This window comes from Rhinatrema bivittatum, chromosome 5, assembly GCF_901001135.1.
Source record: "Rhinatrema bivittatum chromosome 5, aRhiBiv1.1, whole genome shotgun sequence".
In the NCBI taxonomy this organism is placed as follows: Eukaryota; Metazoa; Chordata; class Amphibia; order Gymnophiona; family Rhinatrematidae; genus Rhinatrema; species Rhinatrema bivittatum.
The window spans coordinates 319591602-319610563 of NC_042619.1; the positions used below are offsets into that span (position 1 = coordinate 319591602).

Here is an 18962-nt window from a genome sequence, read left to right on the forward strand (position 1 = left end):
GCCTTTGGATCATTAAAACCTTTCAAGTATCTGAAAGTCTGTATCATATCACCTCTGCTCCTCCTTTCCTCCAGGGTGTACATATTTAGATTCTTCAATCTCTCCTCGTACGTCATGCGATGAAGATCCTCCACCTTCCTGGTCGCCCTTCTCTGTACCGCTTCCATCTTGTCTTTGTCTTTTTGTAGATACGGTCTCCAGAACTGAACACAGTACTCCAGGTGAGGCCTCACCAAGGACCTGTACAAGGGAATAATCACTTCCCTTTTCTTACTCGATATTCCTCTCTCTATGCAGCCCAGCATTCTTCTGGCTTTTGCTATCGCCTTGTCGCATTGTTTCGCAGACTTCATATCATTAGACACTATCACCCCAAGGTCCCTCTCCTGCTCCGTGCACGTCAGCCTTTCCCCCCCCCATCGAATACAGTTCATTCGGATTTCCGCTCCCCATATGCATGACTTTGCACTTCTTGGCATTGAATCTCAGCTGCCATATCTTCGACCACTCTTCCAGTTTCCTTAGATCCCGTCTCATTCTCTCCACTCCTTCCGGCGTGTCCACTCTGTTGCAGATCTTAGTGTCATCCGCAAAAAGACAAACCTTACCTTCTATCCCGTCCGCAATGTCGCTCACAAAGATATTGAACAGGACCGGTCCCAACACCGATCCTTGCGGTACACCACTTAAAACCGCTCTCTCTTCAGAGAAGGTTCCATTTACCATCACACATTGTCTTCTGTCCGTCAACCAATTTGCAATCCAGGTCACCACCTTGTCCCTCACTCCCAAGCTTCTCGTTTTATTCACCAGTCTCCTGTGCGGAACCGTATCAAAAGCTTTGCTGAAATCCAAGTATATGACATCGAGCGCTCTTCCTTGGTCCAATTCCTTGGTTACCCAGTCAAAAAAGTCAATCAGATTTGTCTGACAGGATCTTCCCCTGGTGAATCCATGTTGCCTCTGGTCCATCAATTCTCCGGACTGTAGATAGTTCACTATTCTCTCTTTCAGCAGAGACTCCATTACTTTTCCCACCACCGAAGTGAGGCTAACCGGCCTGTAGTTGCCAGCCTCCTCCCTGTTCCCACTCTTGTGAAGCGGGACCACCACCGCTCTTCTCCAGTCTCTCGGCACCACTCCCGTTTCTAGGGATCTATTGAACAGGTCACACAGCGGACCCGCCAGAACATCTCTGAGCTCCCTCAATATCCTTGGATGAATCCCATCAGGCCCCATGGCTTTGTCCACTTTCAGGTTCTTTAGCTCTTCCCACACATTTTCTACTGTAAAAGGGATTTTCATCTATTCCACTTCCTCCAGTTTCTTGTTGTGTAGAGATGGTCCTTCTCCAGGGTCTTCTTTAGTGAACACAGAGCTGAAGTATTCGTTTAATATTTCTGCCATTTCTTCGTCTGTCTCCACACATTGATCATTACCACCTTTCAATTTCATTATACCACTTTGGACCTTTCTCTTTTCGCTGATGTATCTGAAAAATGTTTTGTCACCATTTTTTATCTCCTTGGCGATCCTCTCTTCTGCTTGATTTTTTGCCAACTTGATTGTTTTCTTCGTCTCCCTCAGTTGATACAAATATTCTTCTTTGTGCTCCTCCCTTTGGGATCCTTTATATTTCTTGAATGCTGTTCTTTTAGCTTTAATTTTGTCAGCCACCTCCTTTGAGAACCAGATAGGTTTCAATTTTCTTTTGCTTTTCTTTATGTTTCTAACATATAGAGCAGTTGCCTTGGTGATTGCTCCTTTTAGATTGGTCCACTGCTGATCCACATCTCTCTCGTTCTCCCATCCTTTAAGTTCTTCCTCCAGGTACTTTCCCATTTCCTCAAAGTCTGTGTTTTTGAACTGTAAAACTCGGGTCTTTGTGGTTCTTTTCCCTATTCTATTAGTGATATTAAACCATACCGTTCGATGATCACTGCTGCTGAGGTGGGCGCCCACCTGGACATCTGAGACATTATCTGCATTATTGAGCAATAAGTCGAGTATAGCACCTTCTCTCGTGGGTTCCAACACCATTTGTTTGAACAAAGATACTTGCATGGCATCCATTATTGCTCTACTATTTTTAGTTTCTGCAGAGGGGATTTTCCAGTCTACATCTGGCATATTAAAGTCACCCACGATCACCACTTCTCCCTTCTTACCTATCTTATGGATGTCTTCAATCAGATCTCTGTCCAGCTCTTCCTTTTGGTTTGGAGGCCTGTAAACCACTCCAATATAAATGGACACTCCGTCATCTTTTTTAGGTCGACCCATAGAGCTTCTTCTTTACCCCAACTTCCTTGTAGCTCAGATGCTTGGATGTTGTTTCTGACATAAAGAGCCACACCTCCCCCTTTTCTATCCTCTCTGTCCTTCCTTAACAAGTTATAGCCTGGTATTGTTGTATCCCATTCATGAGATTCTGTGAACCATGTTTCTGTGATAGCAACAATGTCCAATTCTGCCTCAGCCATTAGGGCCTGCAGATCTGGGATTTTATTTCCCAAACTATGAGCATTTGTGGTCATAGCCTTCCAGGTACTCTCTTTAAGGTTATTGCTTTTCCTGGACTCCTTATGAGATATTAGTTGAGATTTGTTATTCACTTTACTCTTTCTGTTTGTAGTTGTGCCACTGTTGACAGAGTTATCCATCTCGATTAGATTTTTCTTTTGGTTATGGATCTTGAAATACTGCATGCATTGTGTTTTTTCTCTCTTTTCTGGTAATACTGCAATGTTTTTTTCAAGAACTTCCTCAGTTTTTAATATAGAGAGGGCTTGTTCTTTTTGCATTTGGTACATTGTGTGTCTCCTTATCACAGGTCTAATTCTACCAGAGCCCACTGTAATCCTGGATTGTAAAGAATTTCTTAATGACCTGTTTGAGTGGGAGGGTGTACCTGTTGGCTGCTCATCTGTCAAGAATGGATGACTTTGGGTCCTACCTGAGCGTAATGGATCTCCTTTTCTTGACTCCTGGTTTTTCCGTGATATTGGGGAATTATTATCTGTGTAATGCAATGTGGGTGTAATACTTTTAATTGAAGCTAATTGAGCTTTTATCTCAGTCAGCTCCATTTTCAAGGAAGAGAGTTGTGCACAAATTGGGCAAGCTCTAAGTTTCCAGATGCTTTCCCTCAGAATAAAGGCTCTGCAGCAGTTACATTGGATAGTCCTCATCTTGGTAGTTTGTGATTTGTATTTCCTTGACTGTTACCAATGTACTAATTTATCTCGCTGCCAATGGGAAGTTAGGCAGTCTTTATTAGAAAACAAGCCCCAGGGGTGGGCGGGAGTCAAACAGTTTAGCCTGGGACAAGCTGGGTAAAGTAGGGCACTTCTGGACTGTTGCCTTTGCTTTTGGTCAATTGTTTTAAAAAACAGTCTTTATGCCCCAATTTATAGTTTGAACCGATTTTTTGTGCCAACTAACTCCAAGGGAGAGTTTAAAAGGTGTTTTAAAAGCTGGAGAGCTGTCTACTTGGAGGTTTCTTTTTTTGGTTTTTTTTTTTTTTTCCTTCTAGCTTTATTCAAACAGCAAATCAACTTACTATAAAGAAATGAAACACAGACTATAAAGAAAATTAAAAACAGACAGGAATAATCACAGAACCTTTCTACAGTAATAGTAATTACTTTCTACAGTAATAGTAATAACTATAAAGAAATGAAACAGACTAAGAAAACTAAAACCCACAGGAATAATCACAGAACCTTGCAATAATCAAAAACCTTGCAATAATCAAAAATATACTTAGCCACAATGCAGAGTTCACAATGTAATATACACGTCCACCAGGAGAAAAACCCTCCAACTTGTGCTCAGGAACACAATGGCTCCCCTCCTCTACGAATACCTTGCTCAAGGTCTGGGACACACCCAATTCAGTTAAGATTACGTCACTTCTGGACTGTTGCCTTTGCTTTTGGTCAATTGTTTTAAAAAACAGTCTTTATGCCCCAATTTATAGTTTGAACCGATTTTTTGTGCCAACTAACTCCAAGGGAGAGTTTAAAAGGTGTTTTAAAAGCTGGAGAGCTGTCTACTTGGAGGTTTCTTTTTTTGGTTTTTTTTTTTTTTTTTTCCTTCTAGCTTTATTCAAACAGCAAATCAACTTACTATAAAGAAATGAAACACAGACTATAAAGAAAATTAAAAACAGACAGGAATAATCACAGAACCTTTCTACAGTAATAGTAATTACTTTCTACAGTAATAGTAATAACTATAAAGAAATGAAACAGACTAAGAAAACTAAAACCCACAGGAATAATCACAGAACCTTGCAATAATCAAAAACCTTGCAATAATCAAAAATATACTTAGCCACAATGCAGAGTTCACAATGTAATATACACGTCCACCAGGAGAAAAACCCTCCAACTTGTGCTCAGGAACACAATGGCTCCCCTCCTCTACGAATACCTTGCTCAAGGTCTGGGACACACCCAATTCAGTTAGATTACGTCACTTCTGGACTGTTGCCTTTGCTTTTGGTCAATTGTTTTAAAAAACAGTCTTTATGCCCCAATTTATAGTTTGAACCGATTTTTTGTGCCAACTAACTCCAACTAACTCATGCGGCTAACTGTGCTCCACCCAGAAACGCCTCCAACTTATATGTCTAGGATTTAGTTGCATACGGTGATGAATATTGCCACTTTGCCATTTAGACAGAATATCGACCTCAATATGTTTCTCTGAAAAGTTTGTGCAATGCCTATAATGATCTAAAAGCAAAACTGGGAAACGGAAGAAGTAAAGTCTTTGACCACACGGTTTGTACAATTTGCATGCACTTTACTAAACTATAACTGGACAGCTATAACAAACATCCCGGTTTCTGCCTTGCCACCTCCTAGCATTTTCCATGAGCCAAAAGCTTGCCCCGACATCCACATGGGAGGTGTCTGCATGCATAATTCTTTAAGAAGTACAAAGCACCCAGCTATTAAAATAAATAATTTACTATACGAGTCATTCTGTTTATATTCTCGGTCTGAAAAGTCATGTTGGAGACGGTACCTGATACAAGTGACTGAACTTACAAAGATCCGTATGTCATTTAATCTCTCCAGAGTCGGGGTGTTTTTTTCCCTGCATGAAAGAGTGCACACGAGTGGTCACCACTTACCTTTTTACTATCAGTTTTAGGGTCCTGTGTGAGCCCTTCACCAGGCATATTGCTTCCTGCCTGAACCCAGAGAGATCCATGTCATTGATGCTGATAATCTCATCTCCAGCCAGCAAACCATCCGCAGCGGCAGCTTTACTTCCTTCTTCAATCTGGAAATTAAAAAAATAAAAAATAAATAGCAATACTGGAGGTCAAGAAAGATTTAAAAAACTCATTTGTTCAGGCAGTCAATAGATCAGGTGATAGGGGAGTTGCAAAACAGAACAGCTATGAGATGGGTCTACCTGGCTAAGGAGCAGGGGGGTTCAGGCATGATGTGGAGGGGGTGCACGTAGACTCTGAAGGGAAGCCACCCCTCCCCACCATGGCACCAGATTTGTGACATGCCACGGGGGGGGGGGGGGGGGGGGGGCAACCATGATGGCCACAACCCATATGGATGAGTACTGCTGATGTGGTGCTGGAGGGTTTTTACATATTTAATTTTAACATTTTTTACAGCACTTAAAACGGGACACAGAACAAATTCCATACAGGTACAATCAGACCAAACCATAAAAAGCTGCCTAAGGAAGCACCTAGAGCATGGGAGCTATAATGGCATCACAAGGCCGCAGGAAGCATCAGTGTCAGGACTTCTTGAACTCAAATTTCCAGGTTCTTAGTTCCATTATCTTAACCAATGACCGAGCCCCACCTCCCTGGAATGCCGCCACCCTCCCAGAGCATTCCATGCCAACCCTTGGACAGCAGGGCACTATCTGGAATGAAGGGGTGAATGAGCTTAAAGAGCAGGAATTAAAAAAAAAATACGCTAGTTGAGATTTAGCAATATGGTTTCTCAATTAAGCAAGCTTTTATTTAGATGGTGGCATTTCCTTGTGGCATAAAAACGTTTGAACAAATATGTTAATCCCTCGGTAGTTGTGAATGAAGCGTATGGTGCCAGAATACCAGCACTGTTTGCAACTGAGCTGGAAGGAAAAAAAGAGAAGGGAGGAATTATCAGACCATTAAAGAAAAGCACATTTTTTATTTTTTTAGCACAAATGTTACTAGGTTTACCATCAATGTGGTAAACTAATTATATGCACAGTTTGCTAGGCATGATGCTAAAATTAAGATCCATAAGATCCATATCCAACTCCAAACACTTCAAAAAATCCCTAAAAACACATTTATTTCAATCTGCTTTCCATATATCACACACTAAATAACATAACTACTTCTCCATCACACAGGGCACAACATTATTATATATTGATTTATTTTTTATGTAAACTATTCATTGTTTTAGATTTTTATTTTTATTGTATATTTTTGTAATTTTGAGCTTTTATAATTTGATAATCTTTATGTTCTTTTAAATTTAAATCTTTATTTACATTTGTTTTTTTATTTAGTTATGTAAACCGTTTTGATTAAACACTGTTTGTAAAGACGGTATACAAACACTTTTAAATAAATAAATAAATAAATAAATAAATAGTAAACAGGTCTCTGTGCTGAAAAAGAAAGGTAAGCCTTCCTCCCACCAGAAAGATACAAAACCAATGGCTATGTGTTCCGGATACCTCTTTTAATCAACAACAAATGACTCTCCCACCAATCCTCCATCTCATCCCACTGATTCTAATCAAATAACCCACACCATGCCTTTCCTCGGATGGTGAAAAACACCCCCCACCCCGCCTCCGATGCTCCCTCTCACCCTGATGAAGAAAAGAACCATCTTGCTCCCCTGTGCCCCTGCCCCGAGAGCTGGGGGTGGTTTAGATGCACTTTGGGTGCGGGGCACATGGCCTCCCCACCCAGGAGTAAACTAATGTGCATTATAACTACGCACTACAGAAAAGTGCTAATCCAGTGATTACTGGAGCCAGCTGCCAGATTTGAATATGAGAAGGAATAATTTTCACTGATGCAAAAAAAAAAAAAAAGGGCTATAGAAGCACAGGGTTTTTTTCATCTTCCCATGCAAAGAGATCTGTTGGGCAAACAAATGAAGGCTGGAATCAAAGAGTTTAAGCTCCTAACCTTTGGAGTTAGGCTCCTAAACTGGCCCTTTTGAAAATTTACTAGGGCTGAGCGCCTAAATTTCTGCCCCTAGTTTCATTAGGATTCTAAATTTAGGATCTTAACTTTTAGGAACCTAAATGTATGTGAATTTTCAACTGAAAACTTAGGTGCCTAATTTCGGAGCTCGCTTTTTTTTTTTTTTTTTAATAATGGTCCCAATGAGTTTCTAATGCTTTTCAGTCAAACCAAATATGTAAGGTGATTTATTCAAAAAACAAAACAAAAACATGAATCATGTCTATAATAAGAAAGGTACATACATTTTATTTTAAAAAGTGTAAAATAGAAATCAAAATAAGAAAGGATGCCTGTGAGTGTCACCTAAAACATGAAGCAATAGAGCGTGACACATGGGTGTTTTGATCAGTCTTGTTAGCAGCACTGAAACAGTGCTTGCACAATAAGGCAGTCAGAGATATTTTAAAAAAAATATGGTTTGTCAGATAAGGTAACCAACTGTAGCACTTATTAAATTCTAGTGTTAAATTTTCTGCAAGACAAATAAATTACTCTAGTTATAAAAAATATATTGTGTACTAATCTGGCTACTGACAAGCAAGCATTGCATGAATCAGCTTGTCCAGTCAGGAATGCTTACAAGTGTGTGAGACTACATCCAGGGATTCATGGTTGAAGTTTTATGTTTTGGAGGTAAAAAATTCCTGGGAGTCCACAGCCATCTGCATTCCTGTGATTCTAGATTCGGACGTGCAACCTTTTCAAAGAGAAATTGGGGAACCAATCTGACGAATTGATGAAAAAGGTTTTTCAAATTGGGCAAATCAGGTCACTGAACCACTGAAAATCCTCAGTAGATCCTCATCAAATCAGCTGTGGTTGCATCCACACAGCTGCAGAATTCACAGGGAAAAACTCTGCTACAGATTTTGCAGATCAGTGTCTCTGCGATGGACTTCTACAGATCTAGTTTGAATGTTCGAGGCCCATGAGACAAAATCTGATGGGATTTTCCTGGCAGATTTCAGGAAAAGCCACAGATTCTGTTAACTCAAATCAGGCTGAAATCTACCTGGCTCAAATTCAAATGTAAAATTATTTGCAAATCCCTGATTTGGAGAAATAATAGTAATTGGTCATTATCTGTTTTCAATCTCTCATGATTATACATTTTTAAATACATTTTTTAGGATCAATAAAAGCCCTCCAAACCGAGGTTTTTATAAGGATGAGAGGGGGACTGTAAGGAGATGGTAATAGTGCCGAACTATAGTGGGAGAGAATGGGGGTGGCTGAATATTGCTATTTATCTGTAATCGCTTATTAAATTCAGCGAGCCTGAACTATATTTGCTTAGGGAATTTCCTGGAAGTGAATAAAGAATTCAGTTTTCTGAAGGGTTAAGAGTCTGGCATGAGGTGTAGAGATTGTTTAAACATACCATCTGGGAAGCTCAGATAAAAATCTTTCCACAAGTTACAAAAAAAGATTGAAAGAAGACCAAACATCTGCCAGTGTGGATAAATGGTGCTAGGAAAGATGTTATTAAAGCCAAAAAGACATCCTTTAAAAATGGAAAGCCAGATCTAATGAGCATCAGCACTGACAATTTAGATGCAAAACATTAATAAGGAAGGCCAAGAGAGAATTTGAGGAGAAACTCACCAGAGGCAAAAACAAAAAATATTCTTCAAAGACAAGAAGCCTTTGAGGGAGCCAGTTGGACCATTAGATGACTAGGCTGTAAAACGGGGATTCAGGAGGATAAAGGCAAAGCAGAAAAACAAAATGAATTCTTTGTTTCAGTCTTCACTGCAGAGAGTGTTGGGAAGACAGCCACAACAAAACCATTCCTTGTAGGTGATGATTCAGAAGAACTAAAACAAATCACTGTGAATCTGCAAGAGGTAGCAAATCAAATCGACAAACTAAATAGAAGCAAATCACCAGACCTGATAGTATTCACCCCAGAGGAACTCCAATATTAATCTGAAAGCTATCATTACAATCTGCCACTTTTTCTCAGGAATAGAGGATAGCCAATGTAACGGCATTTTTTTTTTTTTTTTTTTAAGAGAGTTGCATACAAGACCAGTGAACTCAACGTTGGTACCTGGTAAAATCAATGGTGTAAGCTACTGTTAAGAACAAAATTACTGGTCATATGGATAAACATGCCTTAATGGGAGAAGACATCACATGAATTTAGCAAAGGGAATTATGCAGAGTAGATAAGAGGATTGTGATGAATTGCAGGAGGACCTTACGAGACTGGAAAATTGGGCTTCCAAATGGCAGATGAAATTTAACGTGGACAAGGGCAAAGTGATGCATATAGCTGTAGTTACACAATGTTAGGTTCTATCTTAGGAGTTACCACCCAGGAAAGAGATCTAGCGTCATAGTGGATAATAAATACATTGAAATTGTCAGTTCAATGTACTATGGTGGTCAAAAAAGCAAACAGAGTTAGGATTATTAGGAAAGGAATGGCAATAAAACAGAGGATGTCATAATGCCTCTATATCGCTCCATGGTAAGACCGCATCTTGAATACTGTGTGCAGTTCTGGTCACCGCATCTCAAAAAAGATATAGTTGCACTGGAGAAAGTGCAGAAAAGGGCAACCAAAATGATAAGGGCATGGAACAGCTGCCCTATGAGGAAAGGCTAAAGAAGTTAGGGCTGTCCAGTTTGGAGAAGAGACGACTGAGGGGGGATATGATAGAAATCTACAAAATCATGAAAGGAGTTCAACAATTAATGTTAAATTGGTTATTTACTCTCTCAGATAATAGAAAAACTCCATGAAGTTAGCAAATAGCTCATTTAAAACAAATCAAAGAAAATTCTCTCTCACTTAGTGCATAGTTAAGCTCTTGAATTCATTGCCAGGGGATGTGGTTACAGCAGTTAGTGTAACTGGGTTTAAAAAAGGTTTGGATAAGTTCCTAAAGGAAAAATCCATAAACTATTATTATGGTAATTAATAAGCAAAGTAGCTTATGATTTATTTAATGTTTGGGTACTTGCCAGGTACTTGTGACTTGGATTGGCCACTGTCAGAAACAGGATACTGGGCTTAATGGACCCTTGTTCTGACCCATTATGGCATATTTAATGTTCTTCTGTAACCAGTGTTAATGTATTCATTAATGATCTGGAAAAGGGAGCAATGAGTGTAATGATCAAATCTGTGAAAGACACAAAATTATTTGAAGAAGTTGATACAAGCAGACTGTACGAAACTGTAGGAGAGACTTTTCAGGAGATTAAAAAAAGTCATCAGATAGGAAGCAGTGTCCCATTGTGAACTGGTAACTGGTTAAGAAAGAAACAGAGGATGGGATTAAATGATCATTTTCCAAAAGGAGAAACGTTATTAATGGAGTGCCACAGGAATTGATATTGGGACCTGTGCTGTTTTAACATATTCATAAATGATCTGGAAAAGGGAACAATGAGTGAGATGATCAAATGTGCAGTTGACCCCAAATTATTCAAGGTTGCTAAAACAGCAGTGGCTTGCGGGGGAACTAAAGAAGGACCTTACAAGACTAGGAGACTGGGCATCTAAATAGCAGATGAAATTTAATGCTGAAAAGTGGAAAGTGAGCACATAGGGAAAAATAATTCTATCCACAAGTACACAATGGATTCTGTAGTCACCACAAAGCAGATTATATTCAGGGTAAGTATTTTCCCTATAACCAAAGGGTTTACAATCTATACCTGAACCCGAGGAAATGACTTGCCCAAGCTTACCAATAGTGGCAGTGCGATTTGAACCCTGGCATTCCTGGTTCTTATCCACTGCTCTAATCTCTAGGCTACTCCTCCGTTCAATACTTAGTGTACTGTGACAGTAAATAAACGCAAATAGAACGTTAGGAATGATCCAAAAAGGAATGGAGTATAAAATGGAATAATCTGCCTCTGTATTGAGCCATAGTGCAACTGCACCTTCAGTATTATGTGCCGTTCTCATTGCCTAACTCATAAAAGACATAGTGGAACTAGAAAAAGGTGAAGAAGACAGCAACAAAAATGATAAAGGGGGTGGAATGGCTGCACTATGATCAGAGACTACAGGGCTCTGATCATACAGGTTAGGGCTCTTTAGCTTAGAAGAGAGACAGCTGAGAAGGGCCATGATAGATTTATAAAATCATGAGTGGGGTGGAATAGGTAAACAAAGGACTATTATTTACTCTTTCAAATAATATTAAAAGAAGGGGATACTCCATGAAACTAACAGATTTAAAACAAATTCGAAAAAGTATTATTTTCATTCATCGTGCACTCTTCCAGGCCCTTTTTGACAACTGATGTTCGCACACTAAAAAAAAAAAAAAAAAATGTGTTGAAAACTCTTTAAGAACTCTTAAGTTGGCAGAACAATCATGCCCCCTAGTGTTTGCCAGGTACTTGTAGCCTGGATTGGCCACTGTTGGAAACAGGATGCTGGGCTTGATGGACCCTTGGTCTGACCCAGTATGGCATGTTCTTATGTTCTTAGTCTGCCCTTGTGCTTGCTGTAAAGCTCTGTTTGCTCTCTCATTGTATGCTTTCCATTTATCATGTCTTTTTTTTTCCAATGATTTTTTTTTGTATGCTTTTAATTGTAATCCACTCCAAACTTTGGAAGATGTGAGATAAAAATTTATTAAACCATAAACTACAATCAAGCTGTTGCCAGAGGATGTAGTCAAGGAGACTAGCATAGCTTTAAAAGATGTTTGGATAAGTTCCTAGAGAAAAAGTTCATAACACATTAGCTAGGTAGACTAAAGAAAGCAATTGCTGTCCCTGGGAGTGAGTAAAGCAGAGTTGCTTACCTGTAACAGGTGTTCTCCATGGACAGCAGGATGCTAGTCCTCACACATGGGTGACATCATCAGATCTATCAAAGTTTCCAGAACTTTGACTTGGTATACTGAGCATGCCCTATACCACGCATCCATGCGGGGTCCCTCTTCAGTCTTATAACATAGAATTAGACTGAAAATAACAAAAAGGAGAAATCCAACTCCGCAAGGTGGTGGGTGCGTTTCATGAGCATTAACTTTCTGCCGTCCTTGGAGAACACCTGTTACAGTTAAACAACTCTTCTTTCTCCAAGGACAAGCAGGATGGTAGTCCTCATACAGGGGTAAACCCTAGCTACAGGCTGCTCCCCAAAACAAAAGGGGACCAACAGACATCAACCAGGTGCCAATGGGCACAACAATAACAGTGCTTTTGGTAACAGAGGAGGAGACAGCCTGAACTCAAACAATGAGCCCTAGGCAGTGAGAGTTGGGTTCCACACTTCAAAGAGATTTCGAAGGACAGATTAGCTGAACCTACCGTCAAGTTGGCCATCCCTATCAAGACAATAGTAAGATGCAAATGTGTGGAAAGAACTCCACGTCTCAGCCTTCCAAATCTCCTCCACGGGAACTGCTCGCAAGTGGGCCACCAACGTTGCCATGGCTCTGACAGAATGAGCCTTGATATGAACCTCAAGATGCATAACAGAAAGAGATGCAATCTGCTAGCCAATTAGATAGTGTCTGTTTGGCAATGTCAACTCCCAACCTATTTTTATCAAAAGAAATAAAAAATTGGGTGGACTGTCTATGAGCTTCTGTCCACTCCAGACAGAAGGCTATGGCTTGCTTGCAGTCCAAACTATGCAGTGCTTGTTCGCCTTGGTGTGAATGGGGCCTGGGAAAGAAAGTTGGCAGGACAATAAGGTCAGGTACAAACGTAGATTGTAAGCCTTCTGGGGATAGGGAAATACCTACAGTACCTGAATGTAATCCACTTTGCTGAAAAAAATGCAAAAAGCAGAATATAAATCTAAATAAACAAATAAAAATAAAACAGGTTAAGATGGAAGTCCGTCAGCACCAAAGGCAGGAACTTAGGGTGCATGTGCAAGTCCACCCTGTCATGATACAATTTAGTAAACGGTGGATGTAACTAAGGTCTGGAGCTCGCTGATCCTGCGCGCTGAAGTGGCTGCCACCAAAAATATGGCCTTCCAGGTCAGGTACTTCAGATTACAGATGCGCAGTGGCTCAAAAGGAGCTTTTATTAGCTGAACTAGTACCACCTTGAGGTCCCATGACACGGCAGGAGGCTTCAACTGAAGCAGGCCCTCATAAAACGTAGAACTATAGGCTGTACAGAGATGGATGTACTATCTACTCTACACCATGGTGGTATACGCCAATTGCACTCAGATGGACCCTAATGGAGTTGATTTTCAAGCCGGTCTCCGATAGGTGTAGAAGGTAATCAAGCAGTTTTTGCCTAGGGCAGGAGAATGGATCTAGGACCTTTTGCTCACACCACATGGAAATCCTCTTCCACTTCAGACCATAGGATCTTCTAGTAGAAGGCTTTCTAGAAGCCACTAGGACCTGAGACACATCCTTCTTGAGATATTGAGTAATTGCAGGATTAACCTCTCAATATCCAGGCTGTGAGTGACAAGGCCTGGAGGATGGGATGCTGCAACCTCCCTTGATCATGGGTGATGAGATCTGGGGAAGCCCTTAGACTGATCGGTTTCCAGATGGATAACTCCCATAGGAGTGAAAACAAACCTGTCTCGGCCAGTGAGGGGCTATAAGGATCACAGTCCCTCTGTCCTTGCAAAGCTTCAAGAGAGTCTTTGTTAGCAAAGGAATTGGAGGATATGCGTACAGAAGACCCTTGCACCGATGACAGGGAAGGGTGTCCGAAGCTGGTTTGCTATCCATCCTGTACAGGGAGCAGAAAAGAATTACCTTCCTGTTCCAGGGGAATGCAAACAGATCTATGTCTGGGCTCCCCCAAAGGTGGAAGATCCTATTCGCCACCTCCTGGTTCAGGGACCATTTGTGGAGTCTGAATGCATGACTCAGTCTGTCTGCCACCACGTTCTACATGCCTACCAGATACGTTGCCCTGAGCACCATCCCGTGAGACAGGGCCCATGACCAAATCTGGACTGCTTCTTGACACAGGAGGTACAATCCCATACCTCCCTGCTTGTTGACATACCACATGGCTACCTGGTTGCTGGATCAGGACAACTTTGTTGAACAGCCAATGTCTAAAACCCTTAGCAAGTACCTGATTGCCGGGTGCTCCAGAAAGTTGCTCTAGCAACAGCTCCTGAGTGGAACAAAGGCCCTGAATATGGAGCCCCTTTACATGAGCTCCACAGCATAGGGTGGAAGCATCTGTGGTTAAGACAATTTGTGTAGGACGACTCCGGAAAGAGATCCCATGTTCCAGATTAGAGAGTACCCGCCACCAGGACAGAGAATCCCAGAGAGATGGGATGACTTAGATGAAAACCCGGAGGCTCTGAATGGCCTGGCACCACTGTGACCTTAGGACCCACTGGGCTCTGTGCATGTGTAAAAGTGCCAAAGGAATGACATGGACTATTATGGCCCAACAACTTCAACATGTGCCGTGCTGACACCTGCTGGCTCCCCTAGATCTCTGCCGCAATGGACGCCAGGGTGGCAACCCATGAACGAGGTAGAAAGGCTCTTGCCTGAGCTGTGTCTAGCAGGGCTCCTATAAAGTCCAATTGAGGTGATGGACGGACTTTGGGTAGTTGATGATGAACCCTAGTGACAACAACACCCGGATGGTCAAGCTCATGGACTGAATGGCCCCTGCCTGAGATGTGCTCCTGACCAGCCAATCATCCAGATAGGAGAAGACATGCACGCCAAACCTACGGAGGTGCGTCATCGCCATGGCCAGGCATTTTGTGAAGACACTTGGGGCAACACTCTGTACTGGAAGTGCTGTTTTCCCCACCACGAAGCGGAGAGACGTCTTGTGACCTGGGAAGATCTCAACACGGGTATCCGTGTCCTTTAGATCAAGTGAGCATAGCCAGTCCCCGCTTTGCAGAGAGGGGATCAAGATGCCCAGGAAAACTATCTTGAACTTTTCTTTTTTTTTAGAAACTTGCTCAAAGCCCTTAGTTCTAGGATGGGACGGTGTCCTCCTGCACTTTTTGGACTCAGGAAATACCTGGAGTGGAATACCCACACTCGGCCTTGGTGGAACAGGCTCAACTGCCCTGGCTATTAAGAGGGGAAAAGAGTTCCACAAGCAGTACTTCCTTATGTGCTACCAGCCCCCAAAATGGGCACAAAGCCAATCTGGCAGAACAGCCAATAAGCTTAAGTGGTTCCCCTGTCAGACAATGGACAGAACCCACTGGTCTGAAGTTATACTGGGCCACTGGTTCGCAAAGAGCAACAGCCTGCCCCCAACCAAGGGCTCATTGTCTTGGGTACAGGCAACTGGCTTATGCTGCCTCCGATCCATTCCAGGAGTTGACCGAAGTGCTGACTGGGGCTTGAGAGTGCTCTGCTGCCTGGGGCGGCCGCGGGAGCTCACATGCTGCTAACAGGAGTAAGGGGACAGAGAATTACACCTCTTCTGATAGAAAGATTTCTTCTGCCCCCTGCCTTGCTGACCTCCTGGATGAGGAGGACGGATCCATAGTGCCAGTGGAGAGCTGTTAGAGGGTCTCATGGTGGTTCCGCAACTGGGCCACCTATCTCCAAAGAGATTCTCTTCAGTACACACCACATCAGTGAGCCGTTCCTTAACCTCTGGACAGAGATCTGAGGCCCGCAGCCATGCCATTCTGCGGGCACCTAATCCCACTGCAGAGACCCTCACTGCCATTTCAAAAACATTGTAGATTGCCCAGACCTTGTGTTTCCTGTACTCCAGTCCCTTCTGCATGAACAATAGGAGGGAGTCCTGCTGCTGCTGAGGCAGCTGCTCGGTTATCTCGTGCATCTGCTTCAAGAGGTCCCGTGAGTACTGGCTCATCTAGAGCTGTAGGAGGTGATGCAGGCAATTAGCACGGCCACCTGGAACACTTTCCTCCCAAGAGCATCTAACTCCCTGTGGTCCTTCCCTGGGGGCACCAAGGAATAGGTCCGAGAGTGCTTGGTCTTCTTGAGGGCGAGTTCGAAAACCACCAAATCCCGTAGCTTTCTGGACAAGGTAGACCCCATCCACCTTCCTATTAACAGGAAGCACCGTGAGGAGGTGTTCCCATATCCTCAACAGCAGCTACTTAAGGATATTGTGCACTGGGACTGCCACGATTTCCTTAGGAAGCTCCACAAACTGGAGGATCTCCAGCATCTTGTGTCTGGCATCTTCCTTACAGCTGAAACGGAATGGCTTCCGCCATTACCCACACAAACCCTGGGAAGGAAAAATCCTCCAGCGGGGATCTTCTTCGCTCTTATGGAGGAGACTGTTCTGAGGGGAGACCCTCCGAGCCCTCAGAGGAGGGATCCACAGTATCATCCACCCAGGGGTCATAGGGACCCTCATTCTCACTGTAATCAACAGGGGATGGGGCCTTGGGTGCTCATCCTTTGTCCAGAGGCGTAGACACACTGTCAAACCTGGTGCAGGCCCTGGCAAAGCTGGATGGGGGACAGCAGGCTGTGGTGACGCTGCTGGCCTAGGCAGAGCTTTCTCCTCGGAGGAACTGGGAATGCCCACCGCATCGTCGGGGAAAGCATCAGTGCCCCGTTGGGCATGGATGGCTTCCTGGGAACAGACACCACACACCAATGAGCACATTGAGCTGTTCCAGTAGCAGTTCCAAAGCGGAAAGGACCTGCGTCAGTGCCACAGGACTGATGCCCTACAGTATCCACTTCACCGCCAGCTGGACTCACTGCTCTAGCTCCTCCTCGAAAGCTGCCAAAGCCAACACTGACTGGGAGGAAGGAGGGGTGGCCAAATCTTCCTCGAACCCACAAATGGATCGGCGATTGGCACCAGGACCGATGGAGACTGTTGCTGACCCCTGGCATTGATGTAGGATAGGCATTCCTCGCCGCAGGATCACTTTGAGGGGCATCAAGACATGAGCTGGCGCATCCCCGTGCATCGAAGGTAACTGGTAACTATGTTTCCTTGGCTTTCTTTGGTGCTCAGCCCAGTCTTTCCCCAGTGCAGAGATTGAAGATGAGAAACCAGACAACTTTGACCTGGAAGAGACAATGCATTGCTGGTCTCTGGTGCCCCCATCCACCGGCAGAATCGTCGGATTCGACGGTGCCGCCGATGTCGATGGTGTGGTGTCCTTTGGTGCAGCTCCAAGGTCTATTGGTGTTGATGCCGCCGATGCTGAAGTCGATGGCTCAGGCTTGCCTCACTCGAATAGTTTCTCCATCTCTTCAGGGTGCACTTGCGACAACCCCAGACATCATGCGATGCCCCCAAGCAGAGGACACATATCATGGAGGTCCATAATAGACATGGCCATCAGGCATCGGGGGCATTGACGAAAACCGGAGGTGGCCATGATTGAAGCAAAAAAAAAAAAAAAAGAGGGACGCAAAATGACAATGACAGCGGCAGACAACAATGACCAGCAGGCACTGAGGCAACACTGCCACGGGGAAGGTCAAAATGAAAAAACTTAGCTGAAAATGCCAAGAAACCTATCTAAGGAGGTACAGGAGGGACCCGGCATTGATGGAACGTGAGGAAAACCCCAAGAAAAATCGGAGAAACGAGTTTTCCACAGTTTTAAAGAAAAAAAATTAAGAGCTTACTTATATCGCAATGTGAAACTCCATGGGAAAAAACTGATTAAAGAGGGATCCCGCGTGGTACAGGGCCTGCTGGGCATGCTCAGAATGCCAAGTCAAAGTTCTGGAAACTTTGACAGTTTTCCGTGCCGGACTCCATCTGATTATGTCACCCATGTGTGAGGACTACCATACTGCATGTACTTGAAAAATAAGAAATAAATCTACTTTGGGATCTGCTGGGTATTAGGGACTTGGACTGGTCACGGTAAGAGAAAGGATGCTGGGCTCGATGGACCTTGGTCTGACCCAGCTTGGCATTCCTTATGTTCTAAATTGGGGAAAATGGGAAACTAAATGATAGATGAAAGTTAATCAGGACAAATGCAAAGTGATGCACATATGGAAAAATAATCCTAAATATATGTACACAATGCTAGAGACCTTCATACATCTGAGAAGTCGGGAGATCCTTGCTGGAGCAAATGACATATAAGTTCCCCTGATGCAGGTTCTCCGAAACATCAGTTGACGCCGGGGTTTGATATTGATTCAATTGTGATTTACTGTGGGTTATATGACTCAATAAGCAATGTTCTTAATTGCAACCAAAATTTGTCTTGAAAAATAATTGCGCCTGTGTACCTTTCATGGGCTGTGGTTGAATGATTGGACTGGGGAACCTCTTTCAATAGAGATCTTACACATATACCTGGTTTGCCAACACCCAATATTAATGCTGTTTCTACACTACTTTAATCTCAACTTTTTGCTTGGTCAATTTTGTTTTGCTGTTCTACCTTTTGTGGATATTTCAGTTCTAGCACAATGTTCCTGGGGTTCTATGTTCCACAATACTAGGTTCTACATTAGAAGTAACCACTCAGGAAAAAGACCTTTGAGTCATTGAAATCATCAGTGAATGGTCAAAAAATTAAAAAGAATGTTACGTATTATTTGGAAATGAACAGAGAATACAACTAAAAATATCATATCATCTCTGTATAAATCAATGGTGTGATCACATCTTTATCTTATGTAATACTTGTATACTGCTTCTTTCAAACAGTTCAACCCAAAGCAATAGTGCTTGCATTTTATGCAGACCTGGTCAACCCATTTCAAAGGATATAGTAGAAAGAAAAAAGGTTCAGAGAATAGCAACAAAAATGCTAAAGTGGATGGAATATTTATTTTCA

General features: G+C 42.7%; 1 protein-coding gene across 4 annotated transcripts in view; it reads right to left on the reverse strand.

The window, feature by feature from the left end:
• Nucleotides 1-18962, reverse strand: part of SHROOM2 (shroom family member 2) — a 359555-nt gene that overhangs the window by 183582 nt on the left and 157011 nt on the right. For all 4 annotated transcript variants that reach the window (XM_029604364.1, XM_029604361.1, XM_029604366.1 and 1 more), the window contains exon 2: nt 5147-5298. In XM_029604364.1, coding sequence (XP_029460224.1) covers nt 5147-5226 — 80 coding nt within the window. In that variant the 5' untranslated portion in view covers nt 5227-5298. The remainder of the gene's footprint in view (nt 1-5146; nt 5299-18962) is intronic.